Source organism: Cuculus canorus, chromosome 8 (genome assembly GCF_017976375.1).
Source record: "Cuculus canorus isolate bCucCan1 chromosome 8, bCucCan1.pri, whole genome shotgun sequence".
NCBI classification, from domain to species: Eukaryota; Metazoa; Chordata; class Aves; order Cuculiformes; family Cuculidae; genus Cuculus; species Cuculus canorus.
The window spans coordinates 16760343-16783201 of NC_071408.1; the positions used below are offsets into that span (position 1 = coordinate 16760343).

A 22859-nucleotide genomic window follows, 5' to 3' on the forward strand; every position below is an offset into this window, starting at 1 on the left:
CTATAGACAAAATAGAGGACATTGCTGCTTTCTCATTTATAGCATTTCCGATCCATGGCTGAGGTTCTGAAAATGTGATGGAAATAGCTGTGGTCACACCTAAATAAGGTTTTTGCACAATTATATTTCACCAACTGCGTGTGTTTTTATCAACAATGGCAACAGGACTATCCCTGCTCTCCTCAGTTAGCTGTACTCAGGCAAGATTGCACTGATCCCTGCATTTCCCTTCCAACTTTGTCCTTGTTTCATTCCAGTCTCTCCGAAGATATATCGTATTTCGAGTGACCTCGTTGTGAACGAAGGAAGCAATGTTACTCTGGTGTGCTTGGCCACAGGGAAGCCAGAGCCTTCCATCTCTTGGAGACACATCTCTCCATCTGGTAAGCACAACTATTTGTCACTGAGCTTTCTGCCACCGTTCACCAATAACAGGCTTTGTATTTTCAGTTTTCAGAAGTATGACAGCATCACACTTGTATGCCTTAAAAATTGCGTACCCAACTATAATTTTAGAAAACAAAAGCTTCCTCAGATTTCAGCAGAGATCAGTGAAAACTAAAACCATGGCAACATAGGAATGTAGGAATAAAGGCACCCTAAAAATGAATACATTTTTTAACCCAGGTTTAACAGGCTGCAGTATTTATCAGGCAGTTCCAATTAAAACCAAAACATGGAGATAATCAAGAACACACAGGATTTTCTGGACATAAGCATGAAAGTTAAAAACATTAACACATCACATCGTGCAATAGACTTAATTTAATGTAACTACCCTTGAACTGTCACTCTGTGGTACAGTATAGTTTATTAGAATTGTTTTATAGAACAAACTAAATTATATCTGTGAAAACTTGCAGACAAAATGGCATCTAAAAGAATAGTTTCTATTTAATATTTCCATTTATACATTTATTTCTTCATAACATATTTAAAGGAAAACTTTGGGTAACATCACAGCCATCTCTACGCTGGTTCACTTGGCACAGAGCCACCAGAGCTGTCTCCCTGGGAGCAAAGTGGGATCTGTATTCTGCAGAGGTAGGGAGTTCCCCACCCTGTATCTTAGAGCTGTGGCTCCGGAAATTCTGGTGGAATTTCTGTTTCCAAGAGGAGATACTCCCTGCTTCCAGCTGGCTGTGGCATGGGAGACTGGTGTTGCACTGGTTCTTTTAAAGTGACTCGACAATGATAATTGATTTTGCAGTGAAGGTCTTTCTGTTTGCTCACACAACTTTTATGAAATCCATGTAATTGCAGGGAAGAACGGTTTCATGGACTGTCACAGCTTACTGCAGTGTCTCATAATCCTGAGTAACAGTTTGCTTTACAACGCAAGATCTGAAAAATAAAAAAACTTTTGACCTTTAAGACAATGACAATGAATTCTGCTTGAAGTGTCCATCAAGGGACTAAGGGAAAAAATCAGTCATAGCAGAAAATGGATTTTAACTAAATGTCAAATAAAATTTTATTGGAAGCTGTGGTGATACTTTAGAGTAATGGCTTAAAGCATTAGACTGTCTACAGAAAGGAGCCGTTACAATTTTCCTTTAGAAGCAAAAAAGAAGAAAAGGAGAATTAGTGCACTCAGTCTGGAGAAGGGGTTGGAGGAGGAACTCCTCATCTAGCATTCAGATAAAATTAGTGCACGTAGTCACAAGGGCTTTCAGTGAACCCACTGATTTTGTGTCTTGACCGAAGGACTGAGAATGAGGACTGAGAGGAAAAATGTGATCATTCAGCTGCAGACCCATTACATTTACCACAATGAGAGCCGAAAATGGAATTTGAGGGAAGGACTAATCAAAGATATCATGGAGATACAGGAAAAGTCAATTAGAGTGCTCCAGTGCAATGATGATGTGCTCTTGCTCAGCAACCAGCACTGGAAGCTGTGGTTACATGGATATGTTTTCTCACCATGAAAGATTTAAGATTTCACTGCCCAATACCTGTTTTCTTTTGCTTTCTTAGCCCTTCTCGGAATCATATATGAATAGCGCCCATAGGAGAGAGCAGTGCTGGTTTACCGTATCCTCACTGTTTCATCCTCCCGCTGGAAAGGTTGACCAAATAGCTGGCAGGTAATCCTGCAATTCCCATATAAGTCTTGCTTTTAGGGTTTGCATTAGGGAAGATGGTTTGTTGGATTGTTTTTGCCACATCCTTTACTCCCTTACCTGGAAGTAATAGGTTAGATGAAACACAAACATGTACTTAACAAATTTGACGCTTAAATAAAGGAAAATCACAGAACGTAACTGCAGACTGGCCAAGATGGACAGGGACCTCTGGAAAGCAGACAGTCCAACTCTTGCTCAGAACATGTCCAGCTGGGTTTGAATATCGCCAAGAATGGAGATGCCACAACCTCTCTGGACACCCCGTGCCAGTGTTTTATCACACTCACAGTAAAGAAAATTTTTTTCCTCTTTAAATGGAATTTCCTGTGCCTCAATGAGAGCCTGGTGCTTCTTGTCCTGTCACCAGCACCTCTGAGAAGAATCTAGATCCATCTTTTTACACTCCCATTCAGGTATAGGAACCCCAGAGCCCTCTCCTTCCAGGCTGACACCCCACCTCCCTCAGCCAGTCCCCACTTTAGATACTCTGGCTCCTTCATCATCCTGCTGGCCCTCCGCTGGACTCATTCCAGGATGTCCATGTCTCTTTTGCCTAAGGGGGCCCCCAGTAAAAACAGCGGAATATACACATACTGCAGGTTTGCTGCCTGAGATTACACTGGGAGCATCTCCTCATGGTATGACTGGTTTGATTCACTTTCAGAGGTGTTTACACCGGTGCTCATGAATTGCTCAATCTTGATTATGGGCAAAGAGGAGGTACATGTAATACAATAACAATAAATGCTTGGTTTATATATAATTGAAGTTTAACTCAAGAGTCATTATTAATCTAGTAATTAATCTAATATTCCCTGCCCGTGGCAGGGGTGTTGCACTAAAGGCATCCCCGATTTAGGATCCATTCAGGGTCATTTTTAAATGTGTGCTATCATGCTTTTATATCTTTGTTCTATCTCCATCACTCTGCAGCTCTACATTTACATCCTAATTTACTGAATGTAGTGCCTTCTACGTATGTCCAATATCATTACTTTATTCTTCAATACCCCTAAACCCCACTTTTTCCAGCTCCAAATCTGCTTTTCTTTAACTGACCATGGGTGAGCTGTTTACAGCTGTGGGGGCTCCTGTGGCAGCCCCTGCCTGTCTCTGCCCACTCCATGCCTGCCCTCTGCACCATTTCCCATCTCCCTGCTTCTCAAGCCCCTGCTCCCACATCAGCCTGTGTTTCTCTGCAGCGTGTCGTTGTGTAACAGTCATAAAGACCTCATTGCTCACAAAACAGCTCTGAAAATATGGGTTATTCCCCAGAAAGTTGAAGGTAAAACAGATTAGCCAAGGATGCCTGCTCAGCGGGAGGAAACACTGCCCCAGCTGAACCAGATGAGAAAGCTACAGGCAGGCTACACAAGTCCAGGCAGAGATGCTCTGACCAGCCTCAGTGCTGAGGCCTGTCAAACTCATTGCAAACACTGCCTTATAGGGCTGAGTAGTTACAAAATGTGTTTCTTCTGAGACATGACCACCAATGTGGTGACCACCTCTGTTGCAGGGCTCTAGGACACACCTTGGGTGTTCCCTGGCAGAACTCTGTTTGGAGTGGGAGAACACAGTATGCAAATTACTTTTTCTCCAAAATCTTGTAAAATGTGATGAAAGCAAATCTATAGTTTATGGAATATGGTCTGTCTACTAGTCCATCAAAAAAAGAAGTTTTCCATTTCACTAACACTGTACCACTTTTGTGTTCAGGTGGATGTTTTGTGTACAGACAGTTAAAAATTACACTTAAATCCAATTAAATATCAGTTTGGCAAACAAGAAGCCTGGATTATTAGAAAATAAAATGCAAGTGTGTTGAAAACACTGGATTTCTGTAACAGTTTATATTCTGTCTCCAGCAAGAAAACTTTATGTAAACATGAGTTTCATCTGCACTTTATATTTTCTACCAATTTTCTCATGTAATTCCCAACAGCACTAATGAAGCTTACATGCAAGCATCACATCTAGGATACAGCACCAAATTATATTAGTGAATCATATTTAGAACAATCTGAAATTGTTTGTCAGAGCTGCTACTAAAGATAAGAAACTGGAATCTCTGCATACAAATGATTCAATGTACACTAATTCCAAAATATTATCATGATTTTCATCAGTGCAGCCTTTCCTTGGATAAGGTTCGATTAAATTTTTTGAACAAGAGATAAAATGAACCCTTCATATGAATAAAAATAAAATGTATTTAGAGGTGTTTTTTAACTTAGTACATAAATTATTGGTCTGGAATCTTTATTATGCATGTTTAACTTGCAGTCATTATGTAAATGATTTCATTATATAAATATTCATTATACAAACCTATTATGTAAATCCACAAAATCTACACATTCAGCATACGAACATAAGGAACATGGGATTGTAGTTTGTAATCTGAAAATCTCGTATTGTTAAAATGTCATCTGAATAAATTGCAGGTATTACTTATTTTGTTCTGACATTTAAGAGCAAAGTGCAGCATCAATACTCTAAGAATGAAACCAGAATTTTAAAGAATTAAGGTCTACTTGAAACATAAGTCCAGCATTTAACACTCGTACACACTCCGTGTGTGTGTTACACTGCCAGTTTTGAAAAGCAAGCTCTGCCAGTGTTGCCAGGAGCCATAAAAACAAAAGCCACTCAGAAATCTTTTCATGAAATGTTACTGCTTTGCAAAATTTGGGTGCTCTATGTCAAAAATCTTTTCTGCTTTGGTTTTGATAAAACTTTCCAAAGGCAAGTTTTCCCAGCAACAGAAAGACCAGTGACTTGGGATGCTTGGGTGTTGTTCAGCAGTGGCCACACTCAGACAGCTGAGCCGAGCAGGGACCAGTGACGGAAGCACGCATCGCTTGAGCACTTGCTGTTCCAGACAGGCCTAGTAGGGAAGTCTAATATTTCCTGGGTTTATCTAAATGTAAAATAAGTGAAATTCCATAGTTTGAAAAAGTTTTACGGTAAGAGCAAAACATTATCTACCTAACTCCCTTAAAAAAAATGATACTTATTGAGAAATCACTCCATGGTCTAAAGTTCAGGATATCATAGAATCATTGAATGGTTTGGGCTGGAAAGGATCTTAAAGATCATCCAGTTCCAATCCCCCTGCCGTGGGCAGGGACACTTTCCACTAGATCAGGTCACTTAAAGCCTCATCCAAGCTGGCCTTGAACATCTCCAGTAATGAGGCTTCCATGACTTCTCTGGGCAACCTGTGCCAGTGCCTTACTACCGTTGCAGTAAATAATTTCTTCCCAATATCTAATCTAAACCTTTCTAGCTTAAAACTATTACCCCTCATCCAGCAAATGGAGAGGAATGGACTATCTCTCCACATCCCAGCAGATTGTTTCAGCATTTCCTGCTACAGTGCACGCATGAAGACATCTGAGTCTCCCCTGGGAAGGATACAGTGAAAGCTACCAGAGCTAGCAGAGCAGATGGGAGCGATTGGTCAGAGGTGTATGGTTATGTTTTGTCAAACTAGCTAAATATCTGGGTGGCTGCTGGGGGAAACAAGATGCCTCAAATGAAACATGCCTGCATTAAGATAACAGTGACCAGGATGCTTTTATATTAAATGGAGAGAGATGGGCATAAAAAGATTGCAAGAGTACCCTCACTTTGGGCTTTGTTCAGAGTGCTTGACTTCATAATCATAATATTACCACAAGTTTTGTTAGATGAGGTGTCATATGTTTCAAACAACTATTTTCACTCTGGTTGGTTCAAGTTGGCATCGTGTTGTCACCCAGCAGACGCATATGCAAAGCTGGGTTCCACACATACGCCTTTGTAGCCTAAAGCCTGATGCAAGACATGAGGGCAGATTTGCCTCAGAAGTGCGTTCCTGGTCCAAACTAAAATGCTGATACAGATGCACCCATAGTGCATGAACTAACCATCTAATGAAGGAAACTTAGTGGTCTTGTCCTGAGCAGGAGTTCTGACCACACAACCAGGAAAGATCTGCTTCAAAGGAAAGCCACCCCCCAGTGCACATTAGGTCTTCAGCACTCTTTTAATCTTCATACCCACTCCTACCATGCTGCATGACATGCTTAGCATAGGGACTGAGCATCATTGGCTCAACAAGGAGACAGATGTGGTGACAAATATTTTGGTAGGGGATTTCATAGCCCATGACTGAGGAAAAAAAAAAAAAAGGAAGGCAAAAAAAAGATTGAGACATAGGAATCTCCGGCTATATTTGTGGTTCTGTGTAGTGTCCCAGCTTCTCTGGCTTGTTTCATCCCTGGTGTCTTATCCCTGTTTCGTATTTTCCAGTTCTTCCTTGCTTGCTTGCTCCTTTCTCACAGTTTTATCCCCATCACTTACAGTCTAGTTACTCGTTATTTTCCTGAAATGTGAAGATAAACGAGGTATATGTATGAGCATGCATTTTGGAGAGCAGATTTTTCAGAAATTATGAATTTAGATGAATAAAGACAGATTTTCACATGTCAAGTGAAAAGCAAATCCTTGGCAGTAGGACACACTTTTTCGTTCAGTCCTGTTTCCAAAGAACAGTGATGCTGAAGCATTAAAAAAAATTAAAAAAAAGATAAACCAAACAAAAAACCTGTAAGAACTGCTTAGCACGTGCAAAATAACAGATTTTTCACTACTGCTGAGGAAAGTTACAGTTTCCTGGAAGTTAGCCTGGATTTAGATTTAAACATATTCACATGACGACTCCGTTCCTTCTCTAACACTTTTCATTTGCTGCTGGGGTATATGCACAAGGGTGATACGACTGAACTGAATCTAATGCCCATCCTATTGTTTCTGGACAGCCCTAAAGCTGTGAAGATGTATTGCATTAATGTATCATCATAGCAATATCGTTCTGACGATATATTAGTGTAATACATCTTCAGAGCACTCAAATGATGGTGCTGTCTGGGAAGGATGAGTCTAAGAGCCAATTCAATTCAATTACAGGGCAAAAGGCAATACTGGTTCCTGAAGAGTCACGGCACGATTCCTACAAGACCCTTCCTGATGTAGATTGCTACAGAAAGCTGATACTGGGAGTGGGGGGAGAAGCAAAGAGGGTTTTTTTTAAACTTCTAGCTAAATCCTTGGAAAAAAAGAAAAGAACAAAAAAAGAACAAAGCTTGATATAAGCACAAGTAATGTCAAATATTTTGTTCCACTTGGACTTCTGCTAAAGAACCTGTTATCCACGCGTGATAGAAATAAGAAGTATTTTGTTGAAGTGCGAGTATTCTGAACCTGGATTTTCAGACTGAAAATATTTAACTGACATGAATTTTTACCAGATTTCCAGGGTTTTTAAAATTCTGTCTCTTGTTTCAAGATAGTTTTAAAACTAAAAGGTTTAGAAACAAAAGTTTCCAACTTGTATCTTTTGTCCTACTAATTTCTAATGCATTTTTGCTGTTGAGGGTTATTTTGCACCAGTTTTCCTCTAAAATATTTGCAATTGTGCATGACATAGTTTTTGACGTATGAGAAGTTACTCTCGTCCAACCTCTGCCTAGTTACTGACTTTGCATAGCGAAGCTGCTCTCCGCACTAATCAAGTTGTATGAAGGATGTTGCCATAGAAGTACATTTTCCCAACTTTGTTAATTCAAAGTCCAGTTAGCAGATGCTTCAAACAGCCTGACAACACTGCCATCCAAAAAGTCCTTTTTCTCTCAAACTGCTTTGTCCTGAATAGCTTAAAACTGATGATTGTTTCTTGGTTCACAGGTTTGCAAAGCCTGGATTCCCTGTTCTGTTTTCTTTCTCTCCAAATTATCCCATCCCACTTCCCCAGCAGCGTGGCAAGCACCCTACAAGAAATGAAGGGTTTTCTGACAGTGTAGCCATCGCTTTGTCAAGCTGATGTGTTTCCAGGCTGCAGGGTGGAATTCCTGCCCCGCTCAAGACGTGGCTTTCCAGTGGCAATGATACAGAGCCACTTTTCCTAAACGGAAGTAGATTTATTGCCACATTATACCGAAAGAGAAGCTAGTTCCCTTTAGGTGTCTAAGAAGCAGAATGTAAGATAATTCAGTGATTTAACCTGATCAGCAATGACAGTGATATGCCTCCCTTATGCCACCATTACTCATCTTGCAGGCAACAGCTTCATTACGGCGCTAGCTCTGTGCTCCTCTTTCAGGTAAAGCATTACCGGACTGAGCTGAAACATCTGTTCCTTGCAACTGAGCTGGAAGCATTTGGAGATAAGCCAGAAAACCTCCTGAGATAGACTAAGGCAGGGCCAAGCAGCAGTGGTGAGCTAAGACCGACCGTGATCAGAGAGATTTTACCTGTGTGGTGGAGTGGAGAAGATAAGTCTTGCACATTGCTGTCAGCTCCTCTTCTACTCCACTTAGCTGCTGGCATCTGCCAACATCTATCCTAGCTTCAGAAGGAGGAAAAGACAGATACGTGCTCTTAGCTGTCCTGAGCCAACAGAGAAACCTGCAAATTGCCTCTTGGCTGTGCTGTGCATAGTGGCTCCAGCTGGTTTCAGAAGTAATGCCTTCAATACCAGCATATTACACTGACAAAGTCTTCCTGTCCTGCTCCTAGACTGGATTTTTTTTATCAGAAATAGTGTGGCCAGCAGCACCATTCCCTTGTACTTCGCTCTGGTGAGGCCATACCTCAAATCCTATGTTCAGTTTTGGGCCACGCACTACAAGGAAGACATTGAGGGACTGGAGCACATCCAAAGAAGGGCAATGAAGTGGTGAAGGATGTGGAGCTCAGGGGTTGCAGGGAGTGGCTGAGGGAGCTGGGGCCGTTTAGTCTGGAGGAAACGAAGCACAGGGGAGACCTTATCTTTCCCTGTGGCTTCCTGAGAGGAGTTCGTAGTGAGGTGGGTATTGGTTTCTTCTCCAAAGTAACAGGTGATGGGAGGAGAGGAAATGGCCTCAAGATGGGCCAGAGGAGTTTTAAACTGGATATCAGGTAAAATTCCTTCATGGAAAGGGTTGTCAAGCACTGTAAAAGGATGCCCAGAGAAGTGGTGGATTTACCATCCCTGGAGGGATTTAAAAGACGTGTGGATATGGGACTTAGAGATATGGTTTCATGGTGGAGTTGGCAGTGTTAGGTTAAGGGTTGGACTCGATAATCTTAACGGTCTTTTCCAACCTAAACAATTCTGTCTTTCAACAGCACTTATGAAATAAAAATAAGGTGCATGAAACAGCTGAATATCTCACTGATACGCACATGGTATTTGCATAGATAAATTGGTCCATGTTACGTTTTTTGGGGGATTTGAATCTTTGTAATTAATATTTTATATGAATTTAATAGCCTGGCTCAGGATCCTGAAGGGAAGTTTTTTGGTTGGTAACAGCAATGCATGTCATTAAATCAATAGATCCCTAGTGTCGAACACGCAGCTGACAGCTGCCCAAGAACCCAAGGGGAAATGGTGTGGAGTTCTATGCAGAGTAAACGAGGGTATTCACTAAGAGTTTAAAAACAGCAATGCAAACACTAGTACTCAATATAAACTGCTTGTTGTGATTCTTTCCTTACTCTTTGGATAAACAAAAAATAAGGAACTTCCAAAATCACACCTCTCCCATTAAAAAAGAGGGTGGGTTTTTTTTTGCTTTCAGATTATGGGGCTTTTGGCCTTTTTTTTTTTTTTTTAAACAATAGTCATAAGCAGCTTTCTTGGGAAATATGTGGAGCATTAGGATCCAGTTAAGTGATATTTGGTATCATGATCCACTGCTCTGGTGTCAAGCGATGTTAAGCTGTGGTCAGGGAGGGTCTGAGGAAGGCTTTTCACAAAAACGTCATTTTTATCAGGACCATTCCAGAAGTTTGAGCATCCCTTCAAGAACAATTAAAGGTACTCCTAGAAAGCGTTATGTCTTCTTAAAATATTAAAACAAGCTGAAAAATATTCTTCTTAAAATACTGTTGTCATGAAAAGAATATTCAAACTAAGATGGTGAAATAATTGGGTCTTTGTGAAGGAACTGAGAAATGAGAGTAAGATTACAATCAATGAACTACGGAGGTTCAGACTGAAACCATAAAAAAGCATTGCACAAAAATAAGTATGATTTTTTTGACAATTTTATAACAAATGGTATTTCTCACTTTTCAATAAAAGTAGATGAAATCATTAATAACTCATAAAATGCTATGAATATTAGAATTTTAATAAATGCTTAGTTTATTCCCTCAGATATTAATTCATTTCTACTTGGGAAATATAGCACTTTTGAGTGAGCAATTTATGAATCATAAAAGATATTTCAGTGGAACAAAATCTTTAATGTTCAAAACCAAGCCAAGTAACTGTAGGTTTCACCATTTTCCCCTTCCTTTTGTGTAGTGTTCTTCATGGCTCTTTTTTAAGACACTGCTCTTTTGAACAGAGTGTGTCAACTTTGGGACTTTTGCAATTTTTTTAGAGACAAGTGACAGGTAAACCCTAAAATGCAACAAGATGCTCCTATTTCCTCTTTTTATTTTGGGAACATCCACCCCAGGAGGGCAGCAGGCAGAAAAAACAGGCTGTGCATGTGGGTGAATGGCAGACGCGCTGCAGAGGTGACAGTGAGCAAACAGCAGATGCCACATTCATTCCAACCATACCTGCAGTATCTCCTGTTTTATTTCCCAGAATCATTTTTTGTGGTCATGTAATATAATAATTATTTTTAAAACGCACATTTTACCAAAAAGAATAGGGTTATGAAGAAATATGAAAAAATAGTCATTAATGATTCATTTAACTGCAGTAATGCCCCAAACTGCATACAGAAGAGTCATATAGAATGGGAGGGACCAACAAATGTGTTTGAGCCAAACAGATAATCAGTAGATGAATAATAGGCTATCATTTTCAGTGCATCATTTTGATATAGCAACAGGAGGCAGGAATGTTATAACAGACATCAGAAAAGCTGTGACCACGGTCCTCTACCAGAGAGCGAACACCTGGGTGACACTGACCAGGCTCCTTCTGCCCCCATCCCTCCAGCTCCCCAGCCTCAGGGCTCCTACACCCTCCAGCTGACTGACAAATGGACCAAGTCTCTTCCAAAAGCCACCACTGGTGTGAAATTTTATTGGGAACAGTTAGCCCCTCCCCGAGACCCAAATCCTCACATTAAGATAAACAAGCTCAGGTGAGATTTCATCATGCATCCTTCTTATTGAAAGATCATTGCCCTGTTCTTCCCTACACAGTTTTAAGTCTTTGTTCTTGCAGAGAAAGTTTTTTTTGTCTGTTTTCAGACTGAAGATGTCCATGTTTAGCTATTTGCTGCAGAAGACCTAGTGACCTCTGTGTAAGAGGATGTCTTGCAAACCCTTCTCTTGCCAAGCACATGACCCTTCTCTGGGTAGTGGTCATACTTAAAGCAATGATACCAGTGAAAAAACCTACCATTTTCAGCAGACTTCTCTAATACCCCTGCCTTCGAGAGGCAGAACAGCGTTTTGACCAGATCCACAAAAATCAACGTGCAGTCTGATATACATGTAACTAAATATCCAGAAGGCATAGCATGCAGAAATCTAAAAAACCTCCAATCTCAAGTGTTTTTTTTTTATTTCCAAAGTAACACCTGGTTTACTAACTTTAGGGAATGAGGAAAACTAACTGAGATTACTTCTCTTGTGGAATCAACCTCTACCCTCTCTCACGCACAACATCTCTTGATAGCTGGCTGGCATTTACATTGCCCACACTATGAGCATGCACACAGCCAGCTCTCCAAACATTTCTCTCAGTGCCTATGTATTTCACATATAGACGTAGCACTATTTGTCTCCACCTCTGAAACTTTTAACTTTGTCAATCTATTCCTTTTCTTTTATCAGCATGCCTTTCTTACAAAATTGCTCTGTTTGTTTTTCTTACTTCGTATCATCAGCTGGGAGATCTCCTCCAGCCCTCAATTTATCTGTCAGGTTTGATTTTTATTTCTTCACATTTTACTTGATTTTTCTTTTCCGACATGGAGGATAGCTTCCCACAAACTAAATGACCTTCAGTGATTAATGTTTAAATGGTTTCTAATGTGATACGGCCATTCTCCTAACAGACAGTGAGCTGTTCAGGTTACCTGCAGTTCCTTGGAGAGGGCTATCCAATTATAGCATTTGTAACTTTAAACATAGAAACCATAAAGAGTAGTAGAAATGGCTTCAGGTCAATTTTTCTGGATTAATACAATTGTTTAGACTTTAGATTGTTCTCATCACTCCATGGAAACTCATCTCCAGGAAAGAAAGGTACTTCCTTGCACCTATGATCCTGTATCTCCACCCAGCTTTTGAGATCAAGTAGAACTTTACTAACTACTTAAAGCATCTGGTGATAATCAGATGGCACTGTGATGACATTGCCATTGTCATCACCTCCTCTTCTCTCTTATTGAGCCTGTTCCTCAGTGTGAGGCAGTATGCATAAGGAAGAGCAGGGACCTGCATACCTCCTCTCTTTCCGGAGACAGTTCACTTGGCTCTGCACAGTCTGTCAAGTGCACCAGTGAAATACCCTGAGTCCATGATGAACCAGGACTGGCATCAGCAAGCCTCATGCTCTCCATACTCCCAGCCCTACAACAGTCTTCATTCTTTGCTAGAGGATGTGATCTCTCAAAAATTGGGTCATAAAAGCCAGTCTCCTGGGAATTGAACAGGTTTTACAGTTCATAAACTGAGGCTATATAATAGTTATTTAATATCTGAGTAAATAAGGGGCGAAAAAATATCCCCTTTGGCTCAGATGAAGTCCTCAGGGTTTTTTTGAGCTGCCTGGACTTGCATCAGGTTTTTCTTCTTACTGAATTATGTTTAACACCAGGGGAGGAAAATGCTACCCTTGCAAAACTCATCTGTCCAAGCCTTTAAGAACTGGTCCATATGGCAATGTGAAAGTGTGCTACACCTGATGCCAGATACCATATGCGTGGGAAGAAAACACAGTTTTAATTGTGTACTCTCCTGAGGAATAACAAGTGTGACAATTTATCAGGCATCGTATCACATGGCAGTAGCAGAAAATAGGCATTTAAGCTTAGTTTCAGAGGTGTTTCCATTCCTGAGTAGAGAACTTGGTCTTAAAACCCAAGATACCCAGAGGGGATTACTTACATATCATTATGCGTATTGGTAAGCCTAGTTAAGAGATCTCCTGAAAAAAAGTCTGGAATGGCCTTGGACATGAAGAACTCTTGTGTTTAATTTTCTTTTACTTCAACTAACATTTTTTCCCCATCTTTGATTAAAGAGCTTGACTGACACAACCTTAGACTGATGGACTGGTGGTAATGAATTTCTCTCGGGTACCGAGTCTGACAACTCTTTTGGTTGCACAGCCAGAAACGATAGTCAGACCTGTTCCTGTCATCTTGAAAGGTCCATAAAATGCACAGAGTCTACAGAAGGGCAGAACAAGTTGTGGCTACCCCAGGCTGTAAGACATCACAGAAAAAAACAACGAGAAAACAGAGTTGCTTCCTGAAACTCTTCTTCATTCACCAATGGCTTCATAAAAAATTTATTCTCCCTGCTGCTTATGAATATCCTTTTTTTGAGCTGGATGTGCCTGCAATGTAACATAAATCCGCTTACATATACTTATGCATATATCTTTCACATAACACGATTTAAGTTCTCCCACGCAGCCATGGGAAATCTCTAGAACTAAAAACAAGCTGAAGAAGATGAAATACTGTGCAGATGAATAGGAAAGAAGAAACGTGGTATCTATGAATTCCCTAAGAAAAATATTTATCTCTAATATTTACCAAAAGCTTTCTTATGTGAGCCGGATGCAAAATTTCTGAGGATATGAGCATTTAAAAACAAATATTTTTAAATGTGTATGTGAATTGCTTGAAGCACATTTGGTTTACAGTGCTATATAAAGGCATGTACACTTTGCAGCATAAATTAGGTTCATAGCTCAGCATAAAGACCTTGTAAGTACAAGGGCTATGAAAGGTTCTGATGGGCATTTTTTCAGATCACACTAACAGGAATTACTGTGGGAATTCCCACCAAGTTTCCACCCAGCAGAAGTGATGCCTTTGAGCTGTAGCAGTTCATTGTGCTGCCCTCTCAGTCCACAGCAGCTCCCCAAAGCTGATCGGTGTCAGCACCCGAGTATGCATTTGCTTTCCCTGCAGATATTGTTCCTGTGGATATTTTTCAGCTGGACAGATGACTGCTTGCCAGGCTTGAGAAGTGATGTTCCTTATGCCGCAGCAGAATTGTGCCAAATACGCAAACCCGTCATTTCTGTCAGTACGGAGTGGCAGCTGCGTTGACCCCAGCTGAGGCCGAACATTATCCCATAAGTGGCAAAGCGAGTGCCAGAAGCACAGCTACAATGCAGCAATCATTAAGAAAGGAAAAGCTGGGAGTCAAGAACCTATGTTATCACATAATATTTTGTGTTTACATTAAAGCAAAGGTATAAAGCAGAGAATGTTTGGTTTTAGCTTGATTGCAAAGCACAAATAATTATTTTTATGAAATTCCAGGTGCTTGGAGATATATGTGTTATTTTCCTTTTACCCAAATTGATGTTGGGAATTGAGATAAGATACACTATATTATTCCCAGGGTTCAGTGTACAATATTTTGGTGCATACCATTTCTCCAGGGAAGTACTGACATTGGAAAGCATTACAATCTCAGAATGTAACCTGATGCACAAGTGAATTTTGCACTTTATATAATTCCCTTGGTATTAGGAACAAAGTGGAAGTCTTCTTGGAAGGTCTCTCTTCTACATGGGCACACAATCCCACACCAGCAGGGGCCTTGCAGCCTTCACCACTGTTCAAAGAAATAGTAAATAAAATTTTCCCAGATGTTGATTCAACTTGGCCAGAGTGGAGCAGGACAACAGCCATAATGTGAATGCTAACAGATGACTTTTTGAGGATTTTTTTTTTTTTGTAATTTATTCTTACAGCAAAATGGAAGAGAAAAAAAAAATCATTCTCATGCAATTTCGCATATCCCATACATTATTTCATTGCATTTTATGAATGTTCACTTCAATTCACAATATTTTTCCAATTTCAGTCTTATCTTTCTACTTTACATAACCAATGCGTACTTGGGCCCTTTAAGTGGCAGGCACAGTACATTGTGCTTATTAATAGAGTGCTATCGTGTTAAGCAATGCACTGTTATAATTGATGTTTTGAACCCTGTTCACCTTAAAACATTAATCTGTGAACAGATAAGCAAATGGAATTCACTGCTGTGATGGACATGGACATAATACTTGTACTTCATTCTCACTACCAAGTTCAGATTTTTGTCATTGCTCCATAAGTTGCAACATTATTGACCATCAATTAAAAGCTTGTCTGTCTGGGAAAACACTTTTTAACCTTTAGGCTGATAATTTCCAGAGTCTCTAGTCATAACTGCTATAATACATTGTTTTAAGATTAAAATTATGCTTTATGGGTTTTTTGTTTCTTATGTGAACGCATTGTGAGGAATCTAAACCAATTAATTTGCTCCACCGCTGCTCAAAAGACACAGAAAGATGAAATAGTAGCAGTTTTCACCTGATATCAGAGTGCTCACCACAAGACAGGAACCACAGTAGGGAAAAGTCAGGAGATGCTGGGATGTAGAAAACAACAACATCTGTGTATGCTATGACTCTATGTCAAGTGGACATACATTAGATTTTGAATAATATAACTATTCTTGCTTTCTAAAATAATTAACAGTTTCAGATATAGCATACCAAGGAGTTACATATTTCAGTTTAATCTGCATGTTGTTTTATACCCGAGAGACTTCTATGTATTTTCAGTAGTGCTCGCACTGACTGTCCTTATTTCTGTGTATCAAGGCAGACTCTGAGGATCTTATTTATTGGTTTTGAGTCCCTTGGGAGAGAAGAGCTATTATTTAATTTTTAATTAATGTAATAAAGTTTATTAGGCCACACCATGTAAGCATCAAGTGGTGAGATGAGCAAGCCTGAAAGTGCTTTTTCCCTGGGGGTCGGACATGGGAGGACTGATCCATTTTACACCCACGGCCACCCATTAGTGGTGATTGATTGTGGCTTGCACATCTGGCTCTGGCAGCCCTCTGGGCCTCAGGGGTCCTGATCCCTCCAGGTTTATCATCCTTATATTCGGCTGGTAAAGTATAGCTACAAGGTCAAATGGTCACTGAAAACTGAGGGCCTGGGTGATGGGAAGCGGATGAGGGGATGCATCAGCTGCTCCAAGGCTGGGCTGTTTGTCCCGTTAGCTTGCTCTGATCACTAGCTTTTCTTCTCACTACTGGGGAGGTGAGGGGCAGGTCTCTGCCCAGGTGCAAACCATGAGCTCTAGTGGATACTGAAACTCTTAAGGCAAGGTTTTGACTAAGGATCTGCCTTGTGTTCCGTGAAGACCCTCAGGTGCAGAGCTCTATTAGCAAATTTGTCTCCAGGATCAGCAAATTTGTCTCCAGGATCAGGAGGCTGCTGGGCTCAACTATGGGCAGGAGAGAGCTCTTGGATAGCCCCAGGAGCTTTGAGCTAGTTTGTAGCCCAGCATGGAGCTCAGGCTTCTGAGCTGCAGCAGCTGCCTGGTTTCAATGTGCTATCTGCCGCAGCCAGCCAGTCTATGGCTGCTGTTCAGATGTTTGTGAAGTTTCAAGTATTTTGTGCTCACAATCCAGTAATTTCTTTCATTGATTATTTCATTTCAGCAAAACCCTTTGAGAGCGGACAGTACCTGGACATCTATGGAATTACAAGAGACCAGGCTGGGGAATATGAATGCAGTGCAGAAAATGATGTCTCAGTCCCAGATGTGAAAAAAGTAAAAGTCACAGTAAACTGTAAGTTGTGTTGTTTTTTAATTGTTAAATCCAATGGAGAAGAGGGACACAGCTAAGAAGAAAAGTCTAATGCAGGGAACTTCTGCTTGTGGTGAAATTGTAGTGTGTTTGAACTCCGTATTACAGTAGCAAAGTGACCTGTGTTGTTTGATGTACGAGTTAGCCTCACCGAAGGAATAGGAAATGAGATTAAGGTTCAAAACCTCCTTTTATCTGCCAGAGGACAGCAGTGCTGGCATGCTGTCACAAGCTTTGTAGCCGGTGTTGTCACTGGGCTGTGGTGCCGAGACTCAGGTTTTGGAGTAATTTTTTGAGTAATTATTTTAGCAACTTCTGAGGACTGCTGCGGTGGTTGGCCTGAAGTGTTTCTGATTTAATTTGCCAGGGTTCGGCAATAATATAAGGAGATGAGAAACTTTTGAAATTCTGTTTGGATGGTTAGATGGCGATCAGCCTCTATGGAAACTAGAGGTACTACAGTAGAGGCAGCAAATTGTTCTGTGTGGTTACCCTAGTGTGAAGGCAAGAAGGACTTTGCTGCTGCGCAGTTCTGCTATAGTGATCTCTGAGGATGGTGGGTAGCACCAGGAACTGCCAAGGTCACCTGTTACCTGCTCCTGCAACCCATCAGGTCTGACCTCCTGGGATTTTCACCCCAAGGAAGTGTTTCCAAAGTGGCACTGAACTTGACTTAGCATTTGGTATGACATGAAATGCTCAGATCACAGTTCTTTTTCTTTCCAATGTGTTTAAAAAAAAGAAAAAAAATCGGAATAATATCTCTCATTCATTCTAATGATGAATTCTCTTAGGTTAAGTACAATTTCCTGGTTTGTAATTTGAACAGATTGAATATTTGCAAGTTTGGATATTGTTCCAGTATCTTTATCTATGTTGTTACTTTAAGACTGTTGATGAGAGAAGTGGTGCAGATACTTCCCTAGGTGTGCCCTGGGTGTTGTGAGGTGACACTTCTCATGCAAGCTGTACTCCAAAAGGGTTTATATTGTTAAAATACATAACTTACAATAGGGACCAGAAGGAATGGTGAGCTGAGTCTACTTCTAAAATTGCATATGACTTCGTATCATGGTGATTTTGATAAGGTGAAATTAGCTATCTCCGAAGAAAGAGACGAACTCATACTTGTAGGAAGGGAAAAGCTGGTAGGCCTGCTTAGTGCTTTTTTGGTTTTGGTTTTTTTTTTTTATTTATTTGTTTTTAAAGCAGAGCACAGTGGAGGTGGTAAGCTCATGGAATTTCCCTAGCTTTCTGAGCCAGGATCTAGAGTTGCACGAGTGCTAATTAAGATAAGAACATCAACTTAGTTGGCCAAAGACAAAATGCAGGCCTAGATACAATGCACAGCTCGTGTGCTAGCTGGCACATGCTCTGCACACCGAGTCACGTCAAAGCTGGAACTACTTCTGACCTCAGTTCACCACTTTCTTGATGTGAGTTTTGAGTCTATCAGATATCTTTGCGGGCAGGAAAGATCAGTTCAGTGTCACGAAGGTAAAGTTGGGCAGTGATGGTTTGTTTCTGCACCAGCCTTTAGTCCTTCCACTAGCCATTGCTGTGGGTATGCGTGGTGAGCAAAAGTCTCTCTGTAGCAGCTGGGAAGCTGGGAGAGGGGCCGGCGATTCCTGTATGGACAGCAGCAGATGCTGGGTTGCAGGTGAGATGGGGTTTGCTCTCCCTTAAGGAAGCTAAGGGGGCAATGGGAGAAACAGTGTGTCTGTGCTGAGGGTTGGGCAAGCTCAGGAGTTCATACTCCTCTTTGCGTACAACAAACAAGCGGTACTCTGGTTTGACTGCAGCATGCAGTGTAAGGGTACCTCTATCTGCAGTAAGAAATATGTTACAGACTGCTAAGTCAATAGACAAACTTGGTAAATACTTTAATGAAATGTTCAAGATGGGTTTTGTCCTGATTCAGCTACCTCGGCTAGGCTGGAAACCTTGGCCGTAGTGTGCATGCACGTGGTATTGCATCAGATTTGGACACACCTCTCAGTCTGCACTGGGGATGTACAAAGTGTGGGATTTTCTTTCGTATTTCTTACAAGTAAAGAAGAAAATGGGTTCGAGAAGGGAATAAAATTGAAGCCATGTAAAAGTAGGATCTGGCTACAGCATGAAACTGTTCGTATACATGAACAATTTGTCACAGTCAGCTAATGGCTAATGCACTTCTGTTGGTTTTTATGCTGTCCCCTAACCAGTTAAGCGCAATGCAAAAGCATTCCAAACATCTGCTCCCTGCTGATGATGCTCATCAGTTCTGCCCAGGCAGAAAAATGGCTTGTTGTGTTCAGGACAAGGTCATGATGGAGCTAGCTGATGCTGAGAGAGTTTACTGTGGTTCTTGTTCCCGGCAAGTGTGGTGTGCCACAGTGCTGCAGTGGCCAATGCCTCTTCCCAGTACCTCAGCATGGGCAGCCCTGTTCAAAAATGGATTTCATGCACGAGATCAAACCAGCAGAATTCTGCCTATTTGCTGTCTCTTGAGTTGGACTGGCAGGGCAGCTCTCCATCAGTAAAAGCTAAATATTTCTTTTAGGACATCTGTGTGTTCTCTACTAGTCACTATTTAAAAGAAGTGTGTATCAAATTTATTTTCAGGTTTAAATCTGTAAAGATCTTAATGAAAAAATACAGAAGGAGATAGGAAGCATTCAGGTCCTTTTGTTACCCTGGGTTGGGCACTGTTTCCTTAGGCAGATGGATAGATATCTTCAGAAGAAGAGACAAGACTGAAGAACATTTGACTAACAAACTAATAAAGAGCAAGGTTTTCTTTCCCCATCCCATTCCCCTCCCCCCCCCCCCCCCCCAAATAAAAAAAATCTCATTCCTTTATTTACTTTGGTTTTGCAAGTTTATTAGTTTATTTCATTCTCCTGCTAATGCCCTGCCATGCAAGCTCAGCTCCATCTCTGCAGCCTCTGCTGCTCCTCCGCGACCCTGGTGCCATTCAGTGATTGTACTTCTGGTGGAGCAATGTTGTGCCAATCTGCCAGGTACCTCAACCATGTGTTTAATTCCACTTACTTGCAACTTGGTTCTTCAGCACGTGTCACTGAAGCTGAGACCAGCACACCAAACTCCCCACTTCTAGTCTTATAGGGATCCTGCAATTTCACAAAATGTCTAGGTCCTTTCCCACCTGTAGAATATGCTCTTGAAAATAATGTATGTGGCTTATGCTTCAACTGCTCTTTCACCCTTATCATCTAAAGGAATATAGACAGCCACGTGCTGCAGAAGCATTGCTTCATCTCAGAGTCTGAGTAATTTTTGTTTCGTCTGTGTCCCTCCACTGTGTCCAGTACAGTGACATCTTGACGTATGATCTCCTGCACACAGAATGATGATGGTACAGAGCTACATTTACATTAATATGATTGCTTAACCGCTGCTTCTGACAATTTTTAATACTGTTTCCCAGTTATTAAAAGGAGCGGTCTTTACTGCGTACCTGATAACTGTAGAATAAATCAAGGTTTTATTGTGCCCAGTTAATAGAATGTATCAATGAGCCCTGAGCGTTTAGGGTGGATATAAGCATAATTTTAAATGTGGATATTCATCGCATAGAGCAGTTGTTCAGTCATCCAAGCATGTACAAGAAAATTACCAGGTTTAAATTACTTTCTGAATTTTAAGTTTCTTGGCTGGGCAACTTCCAACCTACATAAACAATCAGCTTGCTATCTGCCTTGCAGCACATATGTTATAACTCTAATGACTTTACAAGGTGGCTTTTTTTTTTTCCTTTGTACAGTTTCATATTCCGTAGCCTATATTTACTACCTAATTTATGTCTTTCCCCCGTAATTTCCCTTTTAAAAATGGTGGTCAGGGACTCTGTGGTGCATTTGTCTGTCTGAATTCTGAGAGGAGGGGAGGGTGGGAATGAAAAAGAATTGAGGCTGCTGATTAATGAAGAAGGAATACTATAACAAATCTAGCTAAAACAGATAAGATATAATCCAATTTCATTTCACAAGTACATCTTATTTGGATTTTCCATTACATATTATAAAGCAAATACTGATTTATAGATAATAATATGGAACCACACTTTGACAGAAACAGTGTCTGGATTAGCAAGGCTTTAATATGTCAGCTGAAAGCTGGTCTGAAGCTATACATGTAGTACTATAGCTGTGCTAACTCTTCTAGTTTATTAGAAGAATACTTAAAAATATTAAAGGCAGTTGCTAAATGTAAGACTCTCCAGAACTGCTGAGGCCATGCTGAGATGACTAAGTGTGAGATATGTGCATCATGAAACTGGCATTTATTTTAATTTATGTAAAATTTTCAGCTACCTAAATAAATAGCAGATGTGAATTTATAAAGTGGAGCTGTATTGCACTATTCCTTTTTTTTTAGATAATATACACTAAGGCTCTGGTTTTCTGTAATTGTATCTTAAACAGCTTTATTAAAGCTGGATCTTGCAGACTTTACTGAATTAAGATCCAGTGGCTCTGGAGAGGAAAAAAGCCACTGAGTTGAAATTAAAAGGCAATAATTTAATTTCAGCCTTTTTGAACCCCATCATGTTGCAAATTGAAGGCCAGATTCATCAGTGCTTACTGGGGAGGTGAAAATTACTGTTCCTGTGCTGAGGTAGCCCAGCTGGCACCTGGAAGCACTGGTGTGGTCTTGTCCTGCAGGGTCTGTTGGTTTGACTGTCTTGGGGTCTTCCTGGCAGCACAGGAGGGAGGACAGGTCCATTTCTGAGCCAGGGCTCCGAAGTAGTTTTTCTGGCATGAGTTGCTTCCAAGGAAATGATGCCTGGTGCAGCCTGGGCTCAACCTGCAGCAGTTCTCCTGCCTCCGATATGCTGCTATCAATGGGAGAGAAAGTTTGTCTGCCAAATTTTATAGACCATAAATACCAACAATGTGAAGATGACTCAAAATATTCTAAATATTGAGCCATATCTGCTTGCAACAGCATCTGTTTCTACAGATATTTTTCCATAGGATCTTGAAAATACTAAAAAAGGAAAATAGAATGAAATAGACTATGTGATAACCTGTAAAAATTATATTAATCTTGCAAGTTGTGCCCCTGAATTAGTGTTGCCAATAGATGTTTGCCCGGTTCCTCCATAAGGCGTTTCCGGTGATGGCAGCTCTATGAGTGACATACTCCACTCAATCACAGTCCTTAACTGAAAATTTCTCACAGCATCTAATGTGAACCTTCCTGGCAGGGTTACAACTCCGTTCCTCGCTTGTCCTCTGAGGAACGGGGAACAGATAAGTTTTGCTTTTCAGTCTCTTTAGAAACAGGGACTTGTGCTCCCTGTGTTTACCTCCTTATGTTCACCAGGTATGATTCATCTCTTCTTTATTCTTGGGTTATGTTTGCTAAAGGACTGACTAAATGTTTCTTTTCTATGTATCAGTTGGTGCTGGGGAAGGGCTTTCTTGAATAAGGCATTTAAAACTTGAGCTAACGTTCCAGGGGAGGTGTTGCACTGCTGAGGTTGTGGAAGGATTATCTTTGACCAGTTGTATACCTGGCTAGGGCACTTGCCTTCCCTCTGACAGCCGGACACTTTAGGGAGGTCTACCTCTGGCAGCCCCTGTTACTCTCTGCAGAATGGCTGTCTGGCCTCCTCACTGTATTCATCCAACTGATGAATCCTCAGCATTGAATTCGTTCCTCTTTGGTTTTGTCCAGTTTTCAGGCAACTTCTTCAGTTTTTCAAGGTTATTTCAGAGTTCTTATCTCTGATAATGCTACTAATGAAAACCTCCACTAGTAGCAGGCCCAGGACTGATGTCCAGATGAGCAGGCAGGACAGCAAGACCCATGAGAACAGCCTTGCAGACAGCATGCTCTCATGTGAAGGAAGCTTTTAGACAAGCCCAG

At 40.9% G+C, this 22859-nt stretch overlaps 1 protein-coding gene across 1 annotated transcript in view; it reads left to right on the forward strand.

The window, feature by feature from the left end:
* The window catches only part of NEGR1 (neuronal growth regulator 1), a 294465-nt gene that overhangs the window by 185323 nt on the left and 86283 nt on the right, over positions 1 to 22859 (forward strand). Inside the window, exons 3-4 of the mRNA XM_054073465.1 lie at positions 258 to 383; positions 16830 to 16961. Coding sequence (XP_053929440.1) covers positions 258 to 383; positions 16830 to 16961 — 258 coding nt within the window. The remainder of the gene's footprint in view (positions 1 to 257; positions 384 to 16829; positions 16962 to 22859) is intronic.